We start from the raw sequence: 23528 nt of genomic DNA, 5'->3' as shown, positions 1-23528 counted from the left end.
TATTTGGGGTCTATGTTGCAGGAGGATGGGGTATTGATGAAGATGTGAACCATCGAATCAAAGCCGGATGGATGAAGTGGCACCAAGCTTCTGCATTCTCTGTGACAAAAGAGTGCCACAAAAGCTAAAAGGCAAGTTCTACAGGACGGTTGTTCGACCCGCAATGTTGTATGGCGCTGAGTATTGGCCGACTAAAAGGCGACATGTGCAACAATTAGGTGTGGCGGAGATGCGTATGTTGAGATGGATGTGTTGCCACACGAGGAAGGATAAAGTCCGGAATGATGATATACGAGATAGGGTTGGGGTAGCACCAATTAAAAAGAAGCTTGTCCAACATCGTCTGAGATGGTTTGGGCATATTCAGCGCAGGCCTCCAGAAGCTTCAGTGCATAGCGGATGGTTAAAGCGTGTGGAGAATGTCAAGAGAGGTCGGGGTAGACCGAATTTGACATGGAAGGAGTCCGTTAAGAGAGACCTGGAGGATTGGAGTATCACCAAAGAACTAGTTATGGACAGGGGTGCGTGGAAGCTTGCTATCCATGTGCCAGAGCCATTAGTTGGTCGCGAGATCTTATAGGTTTCACCTTAGCCTACGCCGACTTGTTTGAGACTAAAGGCTTTGTTGTTGTTGTTGTTGTTGTTGTTGTTGTTGTTGTTGTTGTTGTTGTTGTTGTTGTTGTTGTTGTTGTTGTTGTTGAAGTTAAACGGGGTGCCATATTAACAAAAGTGTGTAACATGATTTACATATATTTGCTCCAAGCATCTAACGTACAGATATATATAGGTTATGCAACAAAAATGTGTAACATGACAGTCTATGCCGCGCACAAAAAATAGTGAAACAAATCCATGCACAACTGTTGAGGTGACATGGTTGCATAAATAGATTAATGCACAAATTGTAACTTATAACCACACGCATGACTTGATGACGTGGCATAGTAGGAAAAATAGGCAGTGGGTTGCAACTATTTGAGAATAGAGGACGCCGGTGCTAAAAAAAACTGGGTCCATTAAGTTGAAACGCTGCAATGTCACCTTACAGTCAATTCTGTTTTAAATAACCGTGAACTGAAATAGCATTTCATAATATGTTTTCATATGTTAGGTATCGCACTATACTCCTACGAATTCGCGATCCGACCAATGCCAACCCAGCACGCCGGCCCTAGCTAGTCGACGACGAAAGTTCGCCGCAGATAAGAAGTGCAGCCACCCACCGAGGAGGCGACGAGAGCGACGAGAGCGACGTCGCGCCATTGCCGCGTGGATTTCTTCCTTTGGTCTTACGGAAACCGTCAGCCAGTCTCCGTCTCAAGACGGCGGCGATCGACGCGCCTAAGCAAACCGACCGGACACCGCATACGCGCGTGCGGCGTGCATCTCCCTATAAGTATACGCTCGATGACACAGTTTCCACTCCATCCCGTTCTGTCAGTCCTCCACCTCCTCTCCTGTTGAGAACTCAGCCGAACAGAGCATTGCTCCGCAGAATTTTTGCTAGCTCATCCTCCAACTGCAGATCGATCATGAGCTACCAGCAGGGTACGTACCAGTTCCATTTTCTTTGGGGTCTCATATCTTCTGCTACGGTTCGTGGAAATCACCGCCGAGCATGTTTGCTTCTTGAATTCTGAGTTCATCCTTCTGTTTCTTCCGGTTCCGCAGGCTACCCGCCGCCAGGCACCGCAGCAGCGTACCCTCCGCCGGGCCAGCAGCAGGCCTACGTCGCGCCGCCGCCGTCCACCTACCCGCAGGACCAGCAGTACCCTCCCGCCGGCGCCGACACCACGAGCCGCGGCGGGCACGGCCACGGCGGCGATGGCTTCTTGAAAGGATGGTAATTTTCCTCCCTTGTTCCGAATTCTCACTCGTCTCCGTAGCCTCAGTTGTAAGTTGTAACAAACTGATATTGATCGTCTGCTTCTTGTGTTGTTGCAGCTGCGCCGCGCTGTGCTGCTGCTGCCTCCTCGACGCCTGCTTCTGATCGAGCTTGACCCATCTTGTTCGACCGTCACGATCAGGCGCGGCATATAGAGTATACTGTAGTACAGTATTTTTTTTTTAGGTTGCCGTGTTGAATACTAGTCCCAGAACACGATTTCTTGCGTGTGATGGTGTGCGTTGCTCCATTCGTACGATTCAGATAGAGAGGGACGTGTGAGATTCATCTAGTGGCCTTATTGAATAAAATGCATATTTCTCTTGGTGTTATTTACCTTGTTGGTAGCGATGATCGAATCATTCGCGGGTCTTACAGTGAATAACTTCACAATAATTGTTGCAAACTTGGTGCAGTTAACCTGATGTTGTAATGTTGTTGATCCATTTGAATCGTACAATAATTTCACAAATCTCAGAAAACGAGCGCCCGGCACTGTCAGTGCAAGCATGAGCTGTGGTTTCAATCAGCCAGACAGCATTGGTTGTTTCGTGAGAGCAAACCGATCTTCTCCAGCACACCGGCCGCCATATCTACTTTCCTGGATATGCATTCATTTGCTCACAAAAAATGCACCATGCTCGGAAGTTTGATCTCCGTCATATAACCAAATGGAGTAAAACAGAACAATCCCAAAGATGATTTTCATAACTAAAACGAACAGCTATCCAATGATGCAGGTCAAACGGCAAGATGAACAAAGGGGGCATAATTCACACTCCGACTAGTAGACTTGCACCATCAGTTTCTAACACCGCAGCAGGTTCACGTCGCCAAGAAAGATACATGCATACTGAAAATTGTACAGGTCCAAGCAAGACTGCCTACAAATCACATTCAGTGTTCAGTGAACGAAGTCAAGTAGTACAGCATACATCTTCCTGACTTCACGCGCATTAGACCAATCCTTCAAGACAAACAACCCCCAAAGTACGGAGAACGCCGACCAGTGCATCCATTTCATCACCATGCACCAAGTGCTCTGCGATATAACAATTCGCGTGTTAGATCATCAAAGACAAATGAACACAATACCCGCGAATAGCTCCCAAACTATCTGCAACCAATGTAGTGCCCACTACAGTTATCACAGTATAAGTGCAATAGTTTCGGAAAAAGAAACAATATAACTGCAATAGGAATCCTTAGAAGGCCCGCACATATGTTCCCATGTGAATTTCTGCTAATTTAATCACTAAAATATTTATGTGTATGTTTTGAAAGTATAGAAACCAAGAAAAAACCCACATATAATCTCTCCTCATTGCCTACATGTTTTTCAAATTTGATGCTTGTGCTCATTGCAGACTTCTATAGTATGGAGTAATATATAACAAAGCACCATTTTGACTGGGTTGGCTTTCTGTGTTTCTCTTCAGTCAAGAAGTCAAGTCTGTTATGGCGCTGCTAGAAGGAGGGCGCGAGAGGGCCGGCCGAGGGCCTTTTGCCCACGGCCGGGCAAGATGGAAGGGATTTCCTTCTTAATTCTTAATTGATTAGATTGATACATCTCCTCTCTTTATATAGAGAGGTTTACTTGACTCCCAAGCAAGGCTTACTTGACCCCTAAGCAAGCGACCCTTATCTCTAATTAACCCTAAGACTAACGGGCCATACCGCCAGCCCAGGCCATTAGACCCATTACGTACTCTAACACTACACCCCACCTGGACATGCAGCTTGTCCTCAAGCTGCAGCCTAACCAACTTATAACCATGACTCGACGCAACACAGACCTAACACTTAAAAACAAGCCTTTTACATCTCGGCTTGTTTTATTACTCTGAACCTGAAATGGATTGGGATGATTTATTTTGGACCTCTTAACAAAAAGTGGATACCATCCACACGTCGGACACGTGCACGTGTACAGCCACCTGGATCCCATGGACACCATCTGGACAAAAGGAGTGCATGTGTATGGCCACCTGGAAGTGGTCACAAGAGCGACCAGCAGAGGCGCCCTCGCGGCGGCCGGCAGCGGAATGCAGTGGTGCTACGCGGTGCGCTCCTGTCGGTGACACCATGCCTTCTCCCCGCCGGACGACTGTTGGTCAGCACCGCACATAGAAGAGTGGAGGGCTGTCGATGGAGAATGGCGAGGAGGGTGCCACCTCCCCAACCGCCGATGTCGCAGACTTTGAGGGCGTTGTCCGTGGGAAAAACAGCATGCCCAAGATCCCCGACGCAGCGGACGAGATCGAGGTCCTTTGCGCAGCGAAGTGCAACTAGGAGGAGCGGCAACTGTAGACCACGCAACTCCCGCACGCCGACGCGCTAGGAGGCCGCGTGCAGCAGCCTGCAGCCTCACCGCCGCCGACACGCCGCCGACACGTGGCAGGTAGTGATCCAAGCTGGAAGCGGTGACGGCGACGGCAGGAACTTGATCTGCTGGATGGGGACGCCCTGGGGAAGCGGTGATGGCGACGGCGAGAACTTGATCTGGTGGATCGGGACTCCCGTCGGCGCGGTCAATGCGGGGCCGGAGCTGACCGGCGATGGCTGTTGTAGTTGCAGCGGCTGCTGCGGCGGAGCGCCGGGCGCGGCGGAGGTTGCCAGGAGCGGTGGCTGCCACTGCAGCCAGGGCAGGGCGGTGGTGGCGGTGGATGGCAGCTGCTGCAGCGGCCCGGTGAGCGCGGCGGAGGCCACCTGGTGCGGCGGCTGCCACGGCAGCCAGGACAAGGCGGTGGTGGCGGTGGATGGCAGCTGCAGTGGCTGCTGTAGCAGCCCGGCGAGCGCGGCGGAGGCCACCTGGTGCGGCGGCTGCCATGGAAGCCAGGCCGGGGCGGTGGATGGCAGCTGCAGCAGCCCGGCGAGCGCGGCGGGGGGCGCCTGGTGCGGCGGCTGCCACGGCAGCCACATCGGCGCGATGGCGGTGATGGGCGGCGCAGCCGGGTGCGGCCCGTAGGACCCGGCCAAGAACAGGCGGATCTCCTGGACCGCCTGTGTTAGGTCCTGCAGTGCCCCGGACACCTCCTTCGGGGTGAGGACGACGGGGGAGGGCGCGACGGAGAATCCCAGCGCGGGCAGGAGCAGGGCGACGGTCGTGGTGGTCGCCGGAGGCGACGAGGTGACCGGCAGCGGAAGAGACGGGTTGGGCGGCGGTGAAGACATGATCGAACCGAAGCTAGCTGATACCAAATTGTTATGGCGCTGCTAGAAGGAGGGCGCGAGAGGGCCGGCCGGGGGCCTTTTGCCAACGGTCGGGCAAGATGGAAGAGATTTCCTTCTTAATTCTTACTTGATTAGATTGATACATCTCCTCTCTTTATATAGAGAGGTTTACTTGACTCCCAAGCAAGGCTTACTTGACCCCTAAGCAAGCGACCCTTATCTCTAATTAACCCTAAGACTAACGGGCTATACCGCCAGCCCAGGCCATTACGCCCATTACATACTCTAACAAAGTCGAACCTAATAAAATTCAGTAAGCTTTCAGTGTTTCCCTCACATAGTAATACTTCCAAATGGCAAGCTTTGCTAGTCAAGTAACGCGTGACTTGACATTTCACCTGTTCTTTTAGCTTTAACCATAGAATTCAGAGAAACCATAATAAAAATTTCTCACATCAAACTATGAAACAAACAAACAAATGGAAATTAACACCGATTAATGTTGCCGTCACTTGCGTACTACACTGTCCTAATCAAATCATTCATTTCCTGCTCTACAATTCACCCAAATGTTTTATCTTGAACTAAGATACTACTACGGATATGAATTCGGAACGTCCAGGAAGCAGTATCACCAATGCAGCAGATAGAAATGTAAGTGGTAAATACTTACCCAAAAAACAAACAACAGCAAACATCCTACTGGTCCATGCTGCATTCACCAGCATCAGGCTCATCCTCATCTTCTTCCTTCTTCAGTTGCCCACAGGCATTGCACTCAAATATGTGGGACAGCTCACCGCTCGGCAAGGGCGGCAGCGGTGCAAGCATGCCATAGCAGTCCTCACGATCACACAGATACCTCACAAAGAAGAAGGCATGCGGGAAATCGTCGCCATCGTCATCACTCCCTTCCTCCTGCTCCATCCCCTCATCACCACCATCTTCAGCAACCTCCTTGCCATGCCCCTCTTCCATGGTATCATCCCCATCACCGCCATCATTATCATCATCAAACTTCCACTTGCTCTCAATCTGACACCGATCACACTCACACCGGAACCCATAATCCTCCAGCAGCCTGCGTTGCCTGTCAGCATACCTCCAATTGGCCGCGAAATAGCTGATGCAAACCTCCTTCCCCTCTGTTATGCCATGGAGAGCGCGCACGACGATGTCCGTGTTCCCCGGCCCCGGCCTGTCGGCATAATCGAAGTGGCAAGCGTTGGGCAGGCAGTCGTGGTTCAGCAGTGACGCCCGAGGGTACACCGCGCAGCACCGCGCCTTGCGGAGCTCCAGCGGCACGTCGGGGCGGTACGGCTCCAGGATGGAGAAGCTGTTGGTCCGGTCCTTGGAGAGGAGGGCCGCCGTGAGGTCCGGAGAGAAGCCCGCGGGCAGCATGTGCGGCGGCGCCACCGACGCCACCGCGGCGTGGAGGCCCGCGGCGTCCTGCTGCTGGCTCGGGGAGGGGCCCTGCGGAGCCGAGGAGAGAGAGAGGAGGGCGCCCAGGGAGGGCTCCTGGAGCGAGTAGGCCGAGAGGAGGAAGAGGAGGGGCTCCTGGTGCGCCTCGGGGGCGGCGGCGAGGCCGCCGGAGAGCGCGGCGCAGAGGAGGCGCGGGTGGGAGGCGGCGGCGCAGGCAGGGGAGCAGAAGGCGGCGGCGCGGCAGGAAGGGCAGGGGGCGTGGGGCGGCGGCGGGAGCGAGCGGAAGCAGGCGGAGCAGTAGGAGGAGAGGGAAGCGAGCGAGGACGGGTAGAGGAGGATGGGCGACTCCGACAGGAGCACCTCGCCCTCGAGGATGTCGCGGGCGGCGAGGAGCGCGCGGCCGCGGCCCGGGAGGTCGGCTACCCTGAGCGTGTCGCCGGCCATGTTTGGCGGTGCCATTCCGGCGGCGGCGGAGGGAGAGGAAGAGCAGGAAACCTCTGACAGAAGAATGGCACTCTGGGAGAGAGCGGTGCTCTTTTTGGGCTGCTCCGTGGGCCGGAATATTTCGCAGTCCATTTCGCGGCATTAGGGTTTCTGCTCCTGTGCCTCCTGTGTTTTTTTTTCGTTCCTGGAATTCCTTCCTCATCTAAGAAAAAGACGCTAATCCCCTAAAAAGGAAGAAAAAAATACGGGACTGCTAATTTTCATCCGGATGAAAATAATTCGCTTTCATCCGTTTTCTTGTCCGTTCGATCCCTCCGTTGAGACTCGTGCAGTTTTTTTTCCCAGTGCGCGGGTTGTTTTTGGTTGTTATCGGGCCCGCACATTGTTTCGGGAGACCCGTTAATATCGCGGATGCCTTTCACTGGATCGCTCCCCATTTCTAGCGGCGAGTGCTCGGAGGCAGAGAGGCATGGCGAGATTTTGGTTGGAGGCCTCACTCGCTGATCTCTCGAGGCGCTTTGGTGGTAGGCCCACGGTTCTCCCCCTCCTCCCCTGGTTGCTTATCTCCAAGCTCGCGCTCTGATTTGATTCACCTTTGTTCTTGTCAGGGAGAAAGGGAGAGGCGAAGTCGACGCCATGGCGATTTGGCTGCGGTTTCTTCTCGGGTCTTTGATTCGTGCCGCTCCTTCTTTTGTGGTGGTCCGCAAGCCCTGCGTCTCTCCCCGCCCCCTACCTGAGGTTGTTGGTTTGCAAGCACCCCCTCTCCCCCTGTTCCATTTTCCCTTCGTTTTTCTGTGCGATTTGCTAGATCTGGTTGATTGTCTCGTTGTATTCTTCTACTTGCATTTTTCGTATGTGGTATTTTTTGTTGCACATGTAAATTTAGCGGTGGATCCCTCTTGTCTATTTTGATTTCTTCTTCCGAATGTAGATGTAGTTTCCTTGTGGCAGGCTTTGAATTAGCGGTGTTGATCCATTGGTAGCTGCTAGTGTGGTAGGTTGATGTTCGTCTGGTCTAGCCTGTTTTTGATGTAGATGTGTGGTTTTCTAGTGTAATTTCTGATGTAGATGTATGGTTGCTCCGCTTTTCCTCTGTTGTTTGATTCTGGACTGAATTTCTACAATTAAGTAATAGTTATTTGGTCTGTACTATTGCAGTGTAATTTTGAGTGGATTTCACTGTAATTAAGTAACAGTTGTTTGGCTACTATAGACAGCAATAGTGAATGGCCAGTGTAAATGTAATATTAGGTTTAATTTTACAGTGATATTTCTACTGTAGTTTCAGTCTATAGTAGTCTATCTTACACTGGTTTTTCACTGTAAATGGCAAGCGTAAATGTACTTTTTAGGTTTTATTCTGGACTGAATTTCTTCAATTAAGCAACAGTTGTTTGGTCTGTACTATAGTGATATCTCTATTTAAATTTCACTGATATCTATGTGTAACTTACACTGTACATGGTGGTACATTTAACTGAATTGTGTGCTTCCATTGTTTTATACTTTTGTTTACATGGTGGTACGTTAACTGAACTTTTCAGTACATAGAGAAAGTAATTTAATGATGATAGATGTAGACATGCAAATGTTGACTCTTCTAGTCGGTTGAGTCTCGTGATGTGTACGTGTTGGTCTGAAATAATTCTGTTTTAGTTTCAGTGTTTTGGACTGTAATTTCTAGTGTAATTTTGAGTGGATTTTCAGTATAGTTTCATTTGTAGTCCAGTTTTTGGTTCAAATTTACAGTGATATTTTGTACTGTTGGTTCAGGTATATAGTCTTTTCTCTCACAGTAATTTGTTTCTTGTAACTTGCAATCTGTGTTAAACTGAGGGCTTAACCCCACCATTAATTTACACTATAAATTAGTGTAGCTAACCTGTAATTTTTGTACTTACAGTCTTTCCGGTCTAACTTGCAGTGTAATTACGTTGTACTTTCAGTGTAATTATCTGTTTATTATGTGTAATTAACCTGAATTTTTGTACTTACAGTCTATGCACTGAAACTTTCCAGTCTAATTTGCAATGTAAATACACTGTAATTTTCAGTGTAATTAACCTATTTTTTTGTAGTTATAGTCTGTGTACTAAAATTTTTCAGTCTAAATTGCATTGTAATTACACTATAAACTCAGTGTAATTTGCAATGTAATTACACTCAGTGTTTAACCTGTGTATTAAGTGTAATTATCCTGAATTTTGTTCTTGCAGTCTATGTACTATATTTTTCCAAGCTAAATTGCAGTGTAATTCTACTGTAAATTTTTTATCACATTTATGTCATATAAGCCTTGTGAGCAGGGACCCCTTGTTATTCCTCCTGATGGCATTGTAAATTGTTCAGAGAAGCCACATAGACGAGTTTCCTTTTCAGCACATTGTACATCAGTGTTGAGTTTTCATCAAAAATGGGAGGAGGCTTGGTTGAGTGTACCATGTGATCATTTTTCCTTCATTTGTCTATGATATACTTGTCAGGTATCCTCTCTACGTTCAGTTGGATCATCACTCTGAGTATGTGTCAGGATAGGATTCCATCCTTGTGAAATGTGCAGCAGATCCATCATGCATGAGTACTTTCTCTTGCATCAAATCTATCTCATGTAGGTTCTTTCGTTTTTAACCATGTAGTTTTTTTTTCTTTTTCAAGCTCAAACACATGCAACCTCGTTGTATCTTCCATTTTCTTTCAGAACTTCCTGAAGATGCGAATGTTGTAGAGCTCATACACTTGTCGTTCTATACTGTATTTGGACCAGAACTTCTTGGGCGCATCCTTTTTGTTTCTAGACAAGTGATCACATTCTTGCTTTCTCTCATGAATGACTTCTATTATCCTGTCATACTCTCTTAGGAAGCTTGTTGCACTGAATTTAGCCCCCACTCCCCTTTTGAACAGTGCATTTGTCATACTCTCTTCGAGGTACAGCGACTGCCCTTTGATGCTATATTCCATTGCATCCGATTTGATTGCAGGCATCTGCACTCAATGTTTTCAGAAAGTATAGGTAATGAAGTGTTGTAGAATAAACAAGAGTATTTCTGATGTCCCCATTTGTCCTTTTTTGCATGTATGTATGTTTATGCATATGTAGGGTGCAACAAGTAGGTAAGAAATGCAGTAAAGCATGTTGCAAGTCATTGACAAGGTTTTTTGTACAATTTTTTCTTTGAAGCCAGAGTTATTTGTGTCAATTCCAGTAGTCTCTTCATACACAAGTTTCTGATTTCTTCTATTTATGTGCAAATCAGAGCTTGTAATTTACAAGGTAGGGTGCAGAGTGTCAGTGCTTAACCTGATTGTCCTCAGTCTTTTTTTCTGATAATTTTACTTTCACTGTTAATTTTCATGGCATATTAGATTGAGTGTGAACTAGTATCAGATCATAGTAATTTGAACTACAACTTTGGACAGTACCATTGTTTCTAAAATACAGTCATATGTTCACAGCTTTATACTGAAATCTAATCTGCCATGTCTAAAATACAGTCATAGATTCACAGATACAAGTGTCCAAACATGATCAAAAGTATCCGAACAATGTACAGTTTCTCAGCACCAAACTTCTGAAATTACAGCAGTACTACTCTTTTTGTTTGAACAAGTTTTTCCTAAATGGAATTCATAGCTTCCTCATGCCCCCCCTCTCATCCCCAAACTTTTCTTGGCCCTGTGTTGTAGCTATAGCTGCGAATTTCTGAGCACTAATTTTGCAACTAGTTTTCAGAATCTAGTGTTCCAGAAGTGTTATTCCTGTGACCATAAACTAGTAATTCATATGTGTTCATAGTCTAGTTGTTCCTAGAGTTTCTCCTGCTCCATGCTATCTTTTCTGCCTGTGTTCTAATCTTTGTTCTGTTAAGTTGTGTTCTTCAGCATATGTTAATGATCCTCACAGGGAGCTTGTTTTTCTTTCAGATGTCATGAGGTAGGAGAGAGATCTTGGAGGAGTGAATGCATAAGAGGGGGGGTGTTTACCTGTGTTTTTTCTGCATCTCCAGCCAGATTTGTGTCCCAGATCATGGAGGAATTGCCCTCTCTGGTGTGGACCCATAAGTGGATTTACATTGTAATTCCTACTGGATTTACAGTGTTTTTCTTAGTGGATATCCAGTGTAATTCCAAGTGGATTTACACTGTAATTACTACTGGATTTACAGTGTTTTTCCTAGTGGGTTTCCACTGTAATTCTAAGTGGATTTACATTGTAATTCCTACTGGATTTACAATGTTTTTCTTAGTGGATTTACACTGAAATGCTTAGTGTAATTATTTAGTACAAATTATTTGGATTGGAAGTGTATTTTTAGCGGTATTTACAGTGTAATTTTAGTGGATTTTACATTGTAATTCTTAGTGCACATAAAGATTTTCTATAGTGCATTTTTCAGTGGATATTACACTGAAATTCTTTAGTTGAACTATTAGTGTAATTTTAGTTATTTTCCAGTGTGTATTTGTCATTTCATTTTGGTCCTTTCCTTCCTTTGCTAGCTTTAGCTTAGTGGACATAGGAATGCTTGGCTCTAACGTTGGGTGCTTTTCTCCTTTTTGCTGATTTCTGTTCGGGTTGGAAATGTTGGGTATGAACCCGTTAAGAGCGTTGCTGCTCTGTTTCAAAGCGGGACAAATAGGAACAAACAAAGGACAGGGGACAGTGGGACACTTGTCATTCTGTAACTGGCGGGAAAATATGGTTGAAAGCGAATTGGTTTTCATCCGGATGTAAAATAGACAGTCCCAAAAAATATGCTCATAGTCTCACGAAGCCGATGTTAGGGCAACTCTAACGCGTCGACCAAACGGACATGGATTTTGTCCGCTTGGGTCACTAGGAGGGTAGGCGTCCGGCCTCGGTCCACCCTTTCTTGATATGAAAGAGGTGGAGGATCCGGCGAAGGCGGCCGCCCGCCGCCTCAAACAAAAGGCAAAGACGGTGCTGCTCAAAATGAAGAGCGGCTGGTGTGGCGGTGGGCTGGGTGCAGGGGCGGACGGGAACTGTGACACGGGGCGCTCCTGCCGTCGTCATCCATGCACACATCGTCCTAGACAGAACAATACAAGCCTCCCTGCTTCACCACCGAGCGGCTTGTTAGACAGTCCCCGACATTTGCCGTCGGGCACGTGCCTTATTGCGTCGACACAAATCTGGCGTCGCTCCTTTTTTTGAGTTTGCATCACCGCAACTTGTCCGATCACGGACATCGGGTGTTTAGCATTTTGGTCCCTACTCTCTATTTGTGGGTATGTCTCAACCCGAGCGAGCCGGCGTACGACGACACGGACAGGAAGATGATGGACATGATCCAAGACGAAAGGAATCAGAGACTTCTTCGAGGACAGGCAGGTGGATGACTCGGAGTCGGGCCCGTACACACAATCGGGCACGTACACCCAGTCGAGCACATACACTGTTGGGGAACGTTGCAGAAAATAAAAATTTTCCTACTCGTTTCACCAAGATCATCTAGGAGTTCATCTAGCAACGAGTGAATAGATGCATCTACATACCTTGTAGATCGCGAGCGGAAGCGTTCAAAGAACGGGGATGATGTAGTCGAACACGACGTGATTCGAATCACCGGAGATCCTAGCACCGAACGGACGGCACCTCCGCGTTCAACACACGTACGGAACAGCCACGTCTCCTCCTTCTTGATCCAGCAAGGGAGGGAGGAGAGGTTGAGGGAGATGGCACCAGCAGCAGCACGACGGCGTGGTGTTGATGGAGCTGCAGTACTCCGGCAGAGCTTCGCTAAGCAATAAGGAGGTGGAGGAGGTGTTGGGGAGGAAGAAGGAGGCAACCAAAGGCCAAGGACTCAAGGTATGAAGTCCCTCCTCTCCCCCACTATATATAGGGGTGCCAAGGGGGGGTGGCCGGCCCTAGGAGATCCAATCTCCTAGGGGGTGCGGCGGCCAAGGGGGGTTTCCCTCCCCCCAAAGCACCTAGGAGGTGCCTTACCCTCCTAGGACTCTTTCCCCCTTAAACCCTAGGCGCATGGGCCTATGTGGGGCTGGTGCCCTTGGCCCAAGCAGGCCAAGGCGCACCCCCTACAGCCCATGTGGCCCCCGGGGATGGGTGGCCCCACCCGGTGGGCCCCCGGGACCCCTCCGGTGGTCCCGGTACAATACCGATAACCCCGAAACTTGTCCCGATGCCCGAAACAGGACTTCCCATATATAAATCTTTACCTCCGGACCATTCCGGAACTCCTCGTGACGTCCGGGATCTCATCCGGGACTCCGAACAACATTCGGGTTACTGCATATACATATCCCTACAACCCTAGCGTAACTGAACCTTAAGTGTGTAGACCCTACGGGTTCGGGAGACATGTAGACATGACCGAGATCGCTCTCCGGTCAATAACCAACAGCGGGATCTGGATACCCATGTTGGCTCCCACATGATCCACGATGATCTCATCGGATGAACCACGATGTCGAGGATTTAATCAACCCCGTATGCAATTCCCTTTGTCAATCGATATGTTACTTGCCCGAGATTCGATCGTCGGTATCCCAATACCTCGTTCAATCTTGTTACCGGCAAGTCACTTTACTCGTACCGTAATGCATGATCCCGTGACCAAACACTTGGTCACTTTGAGCTCATTATGATGATGCATTACTGAGTGGGCCCAGTGATATCTCTCCGTCATACGGAGTGACAAATCCCAGTCTTGATCCATATAAAACAATAGATACTTTCGGAGATACCTGTAGTGCATCTTTATAGTCACCCAGTTACGTTGTGACGTTTGATACACCCAAAGCACTCCTACGGCATCCAGGAGTTATACGATCTCATGGTCGAAGGAAGAGATACTTTGACATTGCAAAAACTCTAGCAAACGAACTATACGATCTTGTGCTATGTTTAGGATTGGGTCTTGTCCATCACATCATTATCCTAATGATGTGATCCCGTTATCAATGACATCCAATGTCCATAGCCAGGAAACCATGACTATCTATTGATCAACGAGCTAGTCAACTAGAGGCTTACTAGGGACATGTTGGTGTCTGTTATTCACACATGTATTACGATTTCCGGATAACACAATTATAGCATGAATAAAGACAATTATCATGAACAAAGAAATATAATAATAATGCTTTTATTATTGCCTCTAGGGCATATTTCCAACAGTCTCCCACTTGCACTAGAGTCAATAATCTAGTTACATTGTGATGAATCGAACACCCATGGAATTCTGGTGTTGATCATGTTTTGCTCTTGGGAGAGGTTTAGTCAACGGATCTGCTACATTCAGGTCCGTATGTACTTTACAAATCTCTATGTCTCCATCTTGAACATTTTCACGGATGGAGTTGAAGCGACGCTTGATGTGCCTTGTCTTCTTGTGAAACCTGGGCTCCTTGGCAAGTGCAATAGCTCCAGTGTTGTCACAGAAGAGCTTGATCGGCCCCGACGCATTGGGTATGACTCCTAGGTCGGTGATGAACTCCTTCACCCATATTGCTTCATGTGCTGCCTCCGAGGCTGCCATGTACTCCGCTTCACATGTAGATCCCGCCACGACGCTCTGCTTGCAACTGCACCAGCTTACTGCCCCACCATTCAAAATATACACGTATCCGGTTTGTGACTTAGAGTCATCCAGATCTGTGTCGAAGCTAGCGTCGACGTAACCTTTTACGACGAGCTCTTCGTCACCTCCATAAACGAGAAACATTTCCTTAGTCCTTTTCAGGTACTTCAGGATATTCTTGACCGCTGTCCAGTGTTCCTTGCCGGGATTACTTTGGTACCTTCCTACCAAACTTACGGCAAGGTTTACATCAGGTCTGGTACACAGCATGGCATACATAATAGAACCTATGGCTGAGGCATAGGGGATGACACTCATCTCTTCTATCTCTGCTGCCGTGGTCGGACATTGAGCTGAGCTCAATTTCACACCTTGCAAAACAGGCAAGAACCCTTTCTTGGACTGATCCATTTTGAACTTCTTCAAAATCTTATCAAGATATGTGCTTTGTGAAAGACCTATGAGGCGTCTTGATCTATCCCTATAGATCTTGATGCCTAATATATAAGCAGCTTCTCCAAGGTCCTTCATTGAAAAACTCTTATTCAAGTAGGCCTTAATGCTGTCCAAAAGTTCTATATCATTTCCCATCAAAAGTATGTCATCTACATATAGTATGAGAAATGCTATAGAGCTCCCACTCACTTTCTTGTAAACACAGGCTTCTCCATAAGTCTGTGTAAACCCAAACGCTTTGATCATCTCATCAAAACGAATGTTCCAACTCCGAGATGCTTGCACCAGCCCATAAATCGAGCGTTGGAGCTTGCACACCTTGTCAGCATTTTTAGGATCGACAAAACCTTCCGGCTGCATCATATACAATTCTTCCTTAAGGAAACCATTAAGGAATGCCGTTTTGACGTCCATTTGCCAAATTTCATAATCATAAAATGCGGCAATTGCTAACATGATTCGGACGGACTTCAGCTTCGCTACCGGTGAGAAAGTCTCATCGTAGTCAACCCCTTGAACTTGTCGATAACCCTTAGCGACAAGCCGAGCTTTATAGATGGTCACATTACCATCCGCGTCTGTCTTCTTCTTAAAGATCCATTTATTTTCTATGGCTCGCCGTTCTACGGGCAAGTCAGTCAAAGTCCATACTTCGTTTTCATACATGGATCCTATCTCGGATTTCATGGCTTCTAGCCATTTGTCGGAATCCGGACCCGCCATCGCTTCTTCATAGTTCGAAGGTTCATCGTTGTCTAACAACATGATTTCCAAGACAGGGTTGCCGTACCACTCTGGTGCGGAACGTGTCCTTGTGGACCTTCGAATTTCAGTAGGAGTTTGATCAGAAGTATCTTGATCTTTATCATTAACTTCCTCTCTTGTTGGTGCTGGCACCTCAGGAACATTTTCTTGAGTTGCGCCATTTTCCGGTTCAAGAGGCAATACTTCATCAAGCTCTACTTTCCTCCCACTTACTTCTTTCGAGAGAAACTCTTTCTCCAGAAAGGACCCATTCTTGGCAACAAAGATCTTGCCTTCGGATCTGAGGTAGAAGATATACCCAACAGTTTCTTTAGGGTATCCTATGAAGACGCATTTTTCCGATTTGGGTTCGAGCTTTTCAGGTTGAAGTTTCCTGACATAAGCATCGCATCCCCAAACTTTTAGAAATGACAGCTTAGGTTTCTTCCCAAACCATAATTCATACGGTGTCGTCTCAACGGATTTCGACGGGGCCCTATTTAAAGTGAATGCGGCAGTCTCTAAAGCATAGCCCCAAAAAGATAGTGGTAAATCGGCAAGAGACATCATAGATCGCACCATATCTAATAGAGTGCGATTACGACGTTCGGACACACCATTACGCTGAGGTGTTCCAGGCGGCGTGAGTTGTGAAACTATTCCACATTTTCTTAAGTGTGTACCAAACTCGTGACTCAAGTATTCTCCTCCACGATCTGATCGTAGAAACTTGATTTTCCTGTCACGTTGATTCTCAACTTCACTCTGAAATTCCTTGAACTTTTCAAAGGTCTCAGACTTGTGTTTCATTAAGTAGACATACCCATATCTACTCAAGTCATTAGTGAGGGTGAGAACATAACGATAGCCACCGCGAGCCTCAACACTCATTGGACCGCACACATCAGTATGTATGATTTCCAATAAGTTGGTTGCTCTCTCCATTGTTCCTGAGAATGGAGTCTTGGTCATTTTACCCATGAGGCATGGTTCGCACGTGTCAAATGATTCGTAATCAAAAGACTCTAAAAGTCCATCAGCATGGAGCTTCTTCATGCGTTTGACACCTATGTGACCAAGGCGGCAGTGCCACAAGTATGTGGGACTATCATTATCAACCTTACTTCTTTTGGTACTCACATTATGAACATGTGTAGCATCACGTTCGAGATTCATAAAGAATAAACCATTCACCATAGGAGCATGACCATAAAACATATCTCTCATATAAATAGAACAACCATTATTCTCGGATTTAAATGAGTAGCCATCTCGAATTAAACGAGATCCTGATACAATGTTCATGCTCAAACTTGGCACAAAATAACAATTATTGAGGTTCAAAACTAATCCCGTAGGTAAATGTAGAGGTAGCGTGCCGACGGCGATCACATCGACCTTGGAACCATTCCCGACGCGCATCGTCACCTCGTCCTTCGCCAGTCTCCGTTTATTCCGCAGCTCCTGTTGTGTGTTACAAATATGAGCAACGGCACCGGTATCAAATACCCAGGAGTTACTACGATTACTGGTAAGGTACACATCAATTACATGTATATAAATATACCTTTGGTTTTGCCGGCCTTCTTGTCCGCTAAGTATTTGGGGCAATTCCGCTTCCAGTGACCACTTTCCTTGCAATAAAAACACTCAGTCTCGGGCTTGGGTCCATTCTTTGGCTTCTTCCCGGCAGCTTGCTTGCTGGGCGTGGCAACTACCTTGCCGTCCTTCTTGAAGTTCTTTTTACCCTTGCCCTTCTTGAACTTAGTGGTTTTATTGACCATCAACACTTGATGTTCCTTTCTGACTTCTACCTCTGCTGATTTCAGCATAGCAAATACTTCAGGAATGGTCTTTTCCATCCCCTGCATATTGAAGTTCATCACAAAGCTCTTGTAGCTCGGTGGAAGCGACTGGAGGATTCTGTCAATGACCGCATCATCCGGGAGATTAACTCCCAGCTGAGTCAAGCGGTTATGCAACCCAGACATAGTGAGTATGTGCTCACTGACAGAACTGTTTTCCTCCATCTTACAGCTGAAGAATTTGTCGGAGACTTCATATCTCTCGACCCGGGCATGAGCTTGGAAAACCATTTTCAGCTCTTCGAACATCTCATATGCTCCATGTCTCTCAAAACGCTTTTGGAGCCCCGGCTCTAGGCTGTAAAGCATGCCGCACTGAACGAGGGAGTAGTCATCGAAACGTGCCTGCCAAGCGTTCATAACGTCTTGTTCTGCAGGGAGAATGGGTGCGTCACCAAGCGGTGCTTGTAGGACATAATCTTTCTTGGCAGCTATGAGGATGATCCTTAGGTTCCGGACCCAGTCCGTATAGTTGCTGCCATCGTCTTTCAGCTTAGTTTTCTCTAGGAACGCGTTGAAGTTGAGGACTACGTTGGCCATTTGATCTACAAGACATATTGTAAAATTTTAGACTAAGTTCATGATAATTAAGTTCATCTAATCAAATTATAATGAACTCCCACTCAGATTTGACATCCCTTTGGTCATCTAAGTGTTACACGATCCGAGTCGACTAGGCCGTGTCCGATCATCACGTGAGACGGACTAGTCATCGTCGGTGAACATTCTCATGTAGATCGTATCTTCCATACGACTCGTGTTCGACCTTTCGGTCTCCGTGTTCCGAGGCCATGTCTGTACATGCTAGGCTCGTCAAGTTAACCCTAAGTGTTTTCGCTGTGTAAAACTGTCTTACACCCGTTGTATGTGAACGTAAGAATCTATCACACCCGATCATCACGTGGTGCTTCGAAACGACGAACTGTAGCAACGGTGCACAGTTAGGGGAGAACACTTCTTGAAATTTTGTAAGGGATCATCTTATTTACTACCGTCGTTCTAAGTAAACAAGATGCATAAAACATAATAAACATCACATGCAATTATATAAGTAGTGACATGATATGGCCAATATCATATAGCTCCTTTGATCTTCATCTTCGGGGCTCCATGATCATCTTGTCACCGGCACGACACCATGATCTCCATCATCATGATCTCCATCATCGTGTCTTCATGAAGTTGTCACGCCAACGACTACTTCTACTTCTATGACTAACGCGTTTAGTAATAAAGTAAAGTAGTTTACATGGCGTTCTTTAATGACACGCAGGTCATACAAAAAATAAAGACAACTCCTATGGCTCCTGCCGGTTGTCATACTCATCGACATGCAAGTCGTGATTCCTATTACAATAGCATGAACATCTCATACATGACATATAGATCATTCATCATTCATCACAACTTTGGCCATATCATATCACAAAGCACTTGCTGCAAAAACAAGTTAGACGTCCTTTAATTGTTGTTTGCAAGTTTTACGTGGCTGAAGTAGGGTTCTAGCAAGAACGTTTTCTTACCTACATGAAACCACAACGTGATTTGTCAACTTCTATTTACCCTTCATAAGGACCCTTTTCATCGAATCCGCTTCAACTAAAGTAGGAGAGACAGACACCCGCCAGCCACCTTATGCCACTTGTGCATGTTAGTCGGTGGAACCGGTCTCACGTAAGCGTACGTGTAAGGTTGGTCCGGGCCGCTTCATCCCACAATACCGCTGAAGCAAGATAAGACTAGTAGCGGCAAGAAAGTTGACAAATCTACGCCCACAACCAATTGTGTTCTACTCGTGCAAGAAGAACTACGCATAGACCTAGCTCATGATGCCACTGTTGGGGAACGTTGCAGAAAATAAAAATTTTCCTACTCGTTTCACCAAGATCATCTAGGAGTTCATCTAGCAACGAGTGAATAGATGCATCTACATACCTTGTAGATCGCGAGCGGAAGCGTTCAAAGAACGGGGATGATGTAGTCGAACACGACGTGATTCGAATCACCGGAGATCCTAGCACCGAACGGACGGCACCTCCGCGTTCAACACACGTACGGAACAGCCACGTCTCCTCCTTCTTGATCCAGCAAGGGAGGGAGGAGAGGTTGAGGGAGATGGCACCAGCAGCAGCACGACGGCGTGGTGTTGATGGAGCTGCAGTACTCCGGCAGAGCTTCGCTAAGCAATAAGGAGGTGGAGGAGGTGTTGGGGAGGGAGAAGGAGGCAACCAAAGGCCAAGGACTCAAGGTATGAAGTCCCTCCTCTCCCCCACTATATATAGGGGTGCCAAGGGGGGGTGGCCGGCCCTAGGAGATCCAATCTCCTAGGGGGTGCGGCGGCCAAGGGGGGTTTCCCTCCCCCCAAAGGCACCTAGGAGGTGCCTTACCCTCCTAGGACTCTTCCCCCTTAAACCCTAGGCGCATGGGCCTATGTGGGGCTGGTGCCCTTGGCCCAAGCAGGCCAAGGCGCACCCCCTACAGCCCATGTGGCCCCCGGGGATGGGTGGCCCCACCCGGTGGGCCCCCGGGACCCCTCCGGTGGTCCCGGTACAATACCGATAACCCCGAAACTTGTCCCGATGCCCGAAACAGGACTTCCCATATATAAATCTTTACCTCCGGACCATTCCGGAACTCCTCGTGACGTCCGGGATCTCATCCGGGACTCCGAACAACATTCGGGTTACTGCATATACATATCCCTACAACCCTAGCGTAACTGAACCTTAAGTGTGTAGACCCTACGGGTTCGGGAGACATGTAGACATGACCGAGATCGCTCTCCGGTCAATAACCAACAGCGGGATCTGGATACCCATGTTGGCTCCCACATGCTCCACGATGATCTCATCGGATGAACCACGATGTCGAGGATTTAATCAACCCCGTATGCAATTCCCTTTGTCAATCGATATGTTACTTACCCGAGATTCGATCGTCGGTATCCCAATACCTCGTTCAATCTTGTTACCGGCAAGTCACTTTACTCGTACCGTAATGCATGATCCCGTGACCAAACACTTGGTCACTTTGAGCTCATTATGATGATGCATTACTGAGTGGGCCCAGTGATATCTCTCCGTCATACGGAGTGACAAATCCCAGTCTCGATCCATATAAAACAATAGATACTTTTGGAGATACCTGTAGTGCACCTTTATAGTCACCCAGTTACGTTGTGACGTTTGATACACCCAAAGCACTCCTACGGCATCCAGGAGTTATACGATCTCATGGTCGAAGGAAGAGATACTTTGACATTGCAAAAACTCTAGCAAACGAACTATACGATCTTGTGCTATGTTTAGGATTGGGTCTTGTCCATCACATCATTATCCTAATGATGTGATCCCGTTATCAATGACATCCAATGTCCATAGCCAGGAAACCATGACTATCTATTGATCAACGAGCTAGTCAACTAGAGGCTTACTAGGGACATGTTGGTGTCTGTTATTCACACATGTATTACGATTTCCGGATAACACAATTATAGCATGAATAAAGACAATTATCATGAACAAAGAAATATAATAATAATGCTTTTATTATTGCCTCTAGGGCATATTTCCAACATACACCATGCAGCCGGATTCATACACCGGCTAACTGGAGCAGGATGACTACGACGACCTTGATCCGGATGAATTTGCAGCCATCCAAAGAAGAGGGGTAGAGGAGAAAACTTGAACATGCGGGGGGTGAGCTGTCGTGCGATGCGTGGTTAGCCACTAGCATCGATCATATCCATGGCACGAAGCAAAAGGGCACAACGTTTTGGGCCAACATTCATACTTGGTTGAGTTGGTTCTATGAGCACAAGAATTTCGAGCCTATCACTATGAACTTATCAGCAATCATGGGACAAAGTCACTCAACCATCGATGATACGCCATACAAGAGGCCGTGAGCAAGTATATATGGTGGCCATTTGAAACAACTAATCCGCCGGACATGCTCTATGTGTTAGTCTTTTGGTCGGATGTGCAACTTCTTGACAATGTTTTTCTTTGTAGCCCTCTCGTGCGTGCAACTTGTTCTTGAAGATGGAGAAGAGAAACTTTGTCCTCATGCATTGTTGGTTGAAGTTGAGTGGGCAACCCAATTGAGATTTATACATTGCCAACTCCATCAAGATCGTCGACATTGGCACTGAGGAAGAGGCGGATGATCCAACCGACCAAATAAAAGAGCCGCCCAAGAAGTTTAGAAGAGGATTCCAGAGAAAGAAGTGGAAATAAGAGAAGGAGAAGCGAGAAGGGATGGCAGCCAAGATGATAGTGAGGTTTGAGGGCATCTTAGCAAAGAAGGAGGAGGCATGTGTCAAGTGGTCCAACATTAAGAGAGAGAAAAAAGACCAAGAGGTTTGACATCTTAATGGCGGTGGTCGATAAGAAGATCAAACTCGAAGAGAAGAAGAGCAAGCTTGAAGAGAAGAATGTTAAGATCACTGCCGCTTCGAAGGATTAAAAAATGTTCACCTTGAAGATGAAGGCATTGGATGATGATGCAACAATGAATGTGCAAACCGTCTGCTTCAGGATGTTGAGACGCTTTAAGGCTGGAGACGGCAGAGAAGGAGGCAGCCGAGAAGGAGGCGGATGTCGAGGAGATGGCACAGTGAGCATGGAGGATCTGACAACCGGTCTAGCAGGGCAAAAAAATCCTTCTTTTTTTTGCACCAACTGCCGGACTGAGATACTTTTGTGATTGGACATGTAAAAACTATAAGCATCGTCCCTTTTTATGAAAAAGGGTTTCCCCCCGCTTTGTATTACAAAGCAACCAACTCCGATACAGCCAACGATAGGTGCTGGGGCAGAAGCACCACAGTCACGCCCAAAAAAAAATGAAAGAGAAAACAAAAAAGAAACAAATGCGAACAACGACGAATCAACGAAAACGATGAAGACCCACAACCACTGCGCCCACCGGAGAACTCCACCACACTCCGAGCACTCCGGACCGCCGCATACCAAGTAACACCTTCAAGAAGAACCGCGACGCCGACGACGCTGTTGTCCGGACAAGTCCTAGGGTTTCCCCCCGGTATGTAGAGGATTGCGGGGGAAGGGGCAAGCCCGACGCCCTTCAGGAAGGCACGGCGGCGCCCACAGACGTCACCGCGTCGGTGCCGGACAAGCCGACACGGATTTCTCCGGACCACCAACCACCCACGACTCCAGACGATCCATCGTGCGCCACCAAACACGCCGCCCACCAACATGCGCCACCACGGTTGTGCAGTTCCCATCGTCGTTTCACCGTGGCAAATGAAGCGAGACCGGCGAGAACAGAGAAGGCAACCGAGAACGAGGGGCGGCAGCAACAGCGGCCACGCAGGAGGGGACAACCTCCACCGCCCGGACGTAGCAACAGGGGCAAACCAAGGGCAAACCAGGCAACCGCGACCAAATCGACCGGGGGAAAGGGAAGGTGGAGAAGTGGCCCATGGCCACGACCGGCGCGTGCCGGCTCCAGCTCCCCCGTGAAACCATTTTTCCGCCCCCGCGCCGAAGGCCCAGATAGGCCCGGCCAAGCCCGAGACGGGCTCGTGAAGCCCTCGTCGCCGCGCTGCAGTATACGAGCCGCCGTCGCCGCTACCCCCCACACGAGTCGCCCCGCCGTCCACCGGAGACGCCGCTGAGGAGTTCCGGCCAAGCCCGCCCAGACCCAGATGGGGCCCAAAAAGGTCCAGATCTGGGCCGGGAGGGCATCACCACCAGCCACTGCAACGCCCCGCCGCCAAGCAGCAACGCCGCCACCACCTCACCACCTGGCACCGCGCTACCCAAGGAGTTGCGCCGCCGCCGAAGCACGCCGCCGCCAGCCGCCAACCACCCGAGCCGTGGCACTACGCGGGGGGAAAGGACGGGGCCGCCGCCGCCGGCACCACCCGAGCAAGGCCCGGTGGTCCAGGACGGCGACAGCGGGAGGGGGAGAAGGGGAGGGAAAGCGTTGGGGAGGGCGGGGAGG

General features: G+C 48.1%; 2 protein-coding genes and 1 long non-coding RNA gene across 3 annotated transcripts; 2 read left to right on the top strand and 1 right to left on the bottom strand.

Annotated features, from left to right (window-relative positions):
• Window positions 1-1397: 1397 nt before the first annotated feature.
• LOC123148068 (cysteine-rich and transmembrane domain-containing protein WIH2) lies at window positions 1398-2217 on the top strand. The gene is made up of 3 exons (XM_044567424.1): window positions 1398-1548; window positions 1672-1843; window positions 1945-2217. Exons 1-3 carry the CDS (start codon window positions 1533-1535, stop codon window positions 1988-1990), a joined length of 234 nt encoding a protein of 77 aa, XP_044423359.1. The 5' UTR covers window positions 1398-1532; the 3' UTR covers window positions 1991-2217.
• Window positions 2218-2562: 345 nt separating this feature from the next.
• LOC123148067 (histone-lysine N-methyltransferase ASHR2) lies at window positions 2563-7076 on the bottom strand. The gene is made up of 2 exons (XM_044567423.1): window positions 5733-7076; window positions 2563-2927 (listed from the first exon to the last, which is right to left on the bottom strand). Exon 1 carries the CDS (start codon window positions 7055-7057, stop codon window positions 5759-5761), a length of 1299 nt encoding a protein of 432 aa, XP_044423358.1. The 5' UTR covers window positions 7058-7076; the 3' UTR covers window positions 2563-2927; window positions 5733-5758.
• A 2829-nt stretch (window positions 7077-9905) lies between these two features.
• Window positions 9906-11352, top strand: LOC123148066 (uncharacterized). The gene is made up of 2 exons (XR_006473636.1): window positions 9906-9938; window positions 10850-11352. It is a non-coding gene; the product is annotated as an uncharacterized lncRNA (long non-coding RNA).
• Window positions 11353-23528: the final 12176 nt, after the last annotated feature.

The sequence above is a fragment of the Triticum aestivum genome, chromosome 7A (genome assembly GCF_018294505.1).
Source record: "Triticum aestivum cultivar Chinese Spring chromosome 7A, IWGSC CS RefSeq v2.1, whole genome shotgun sequence".
Classification (NCBI taxonomy): domain Eukaryota; kingdom Viridiplantae; phylum Streptophyta; class Magnoliopsida; order Poales; family Poaceae; genus Triticum; species Triticum aestivum.
This window is presented reverse-complemented; position numbering and strand designations above follow the sequence as displayed.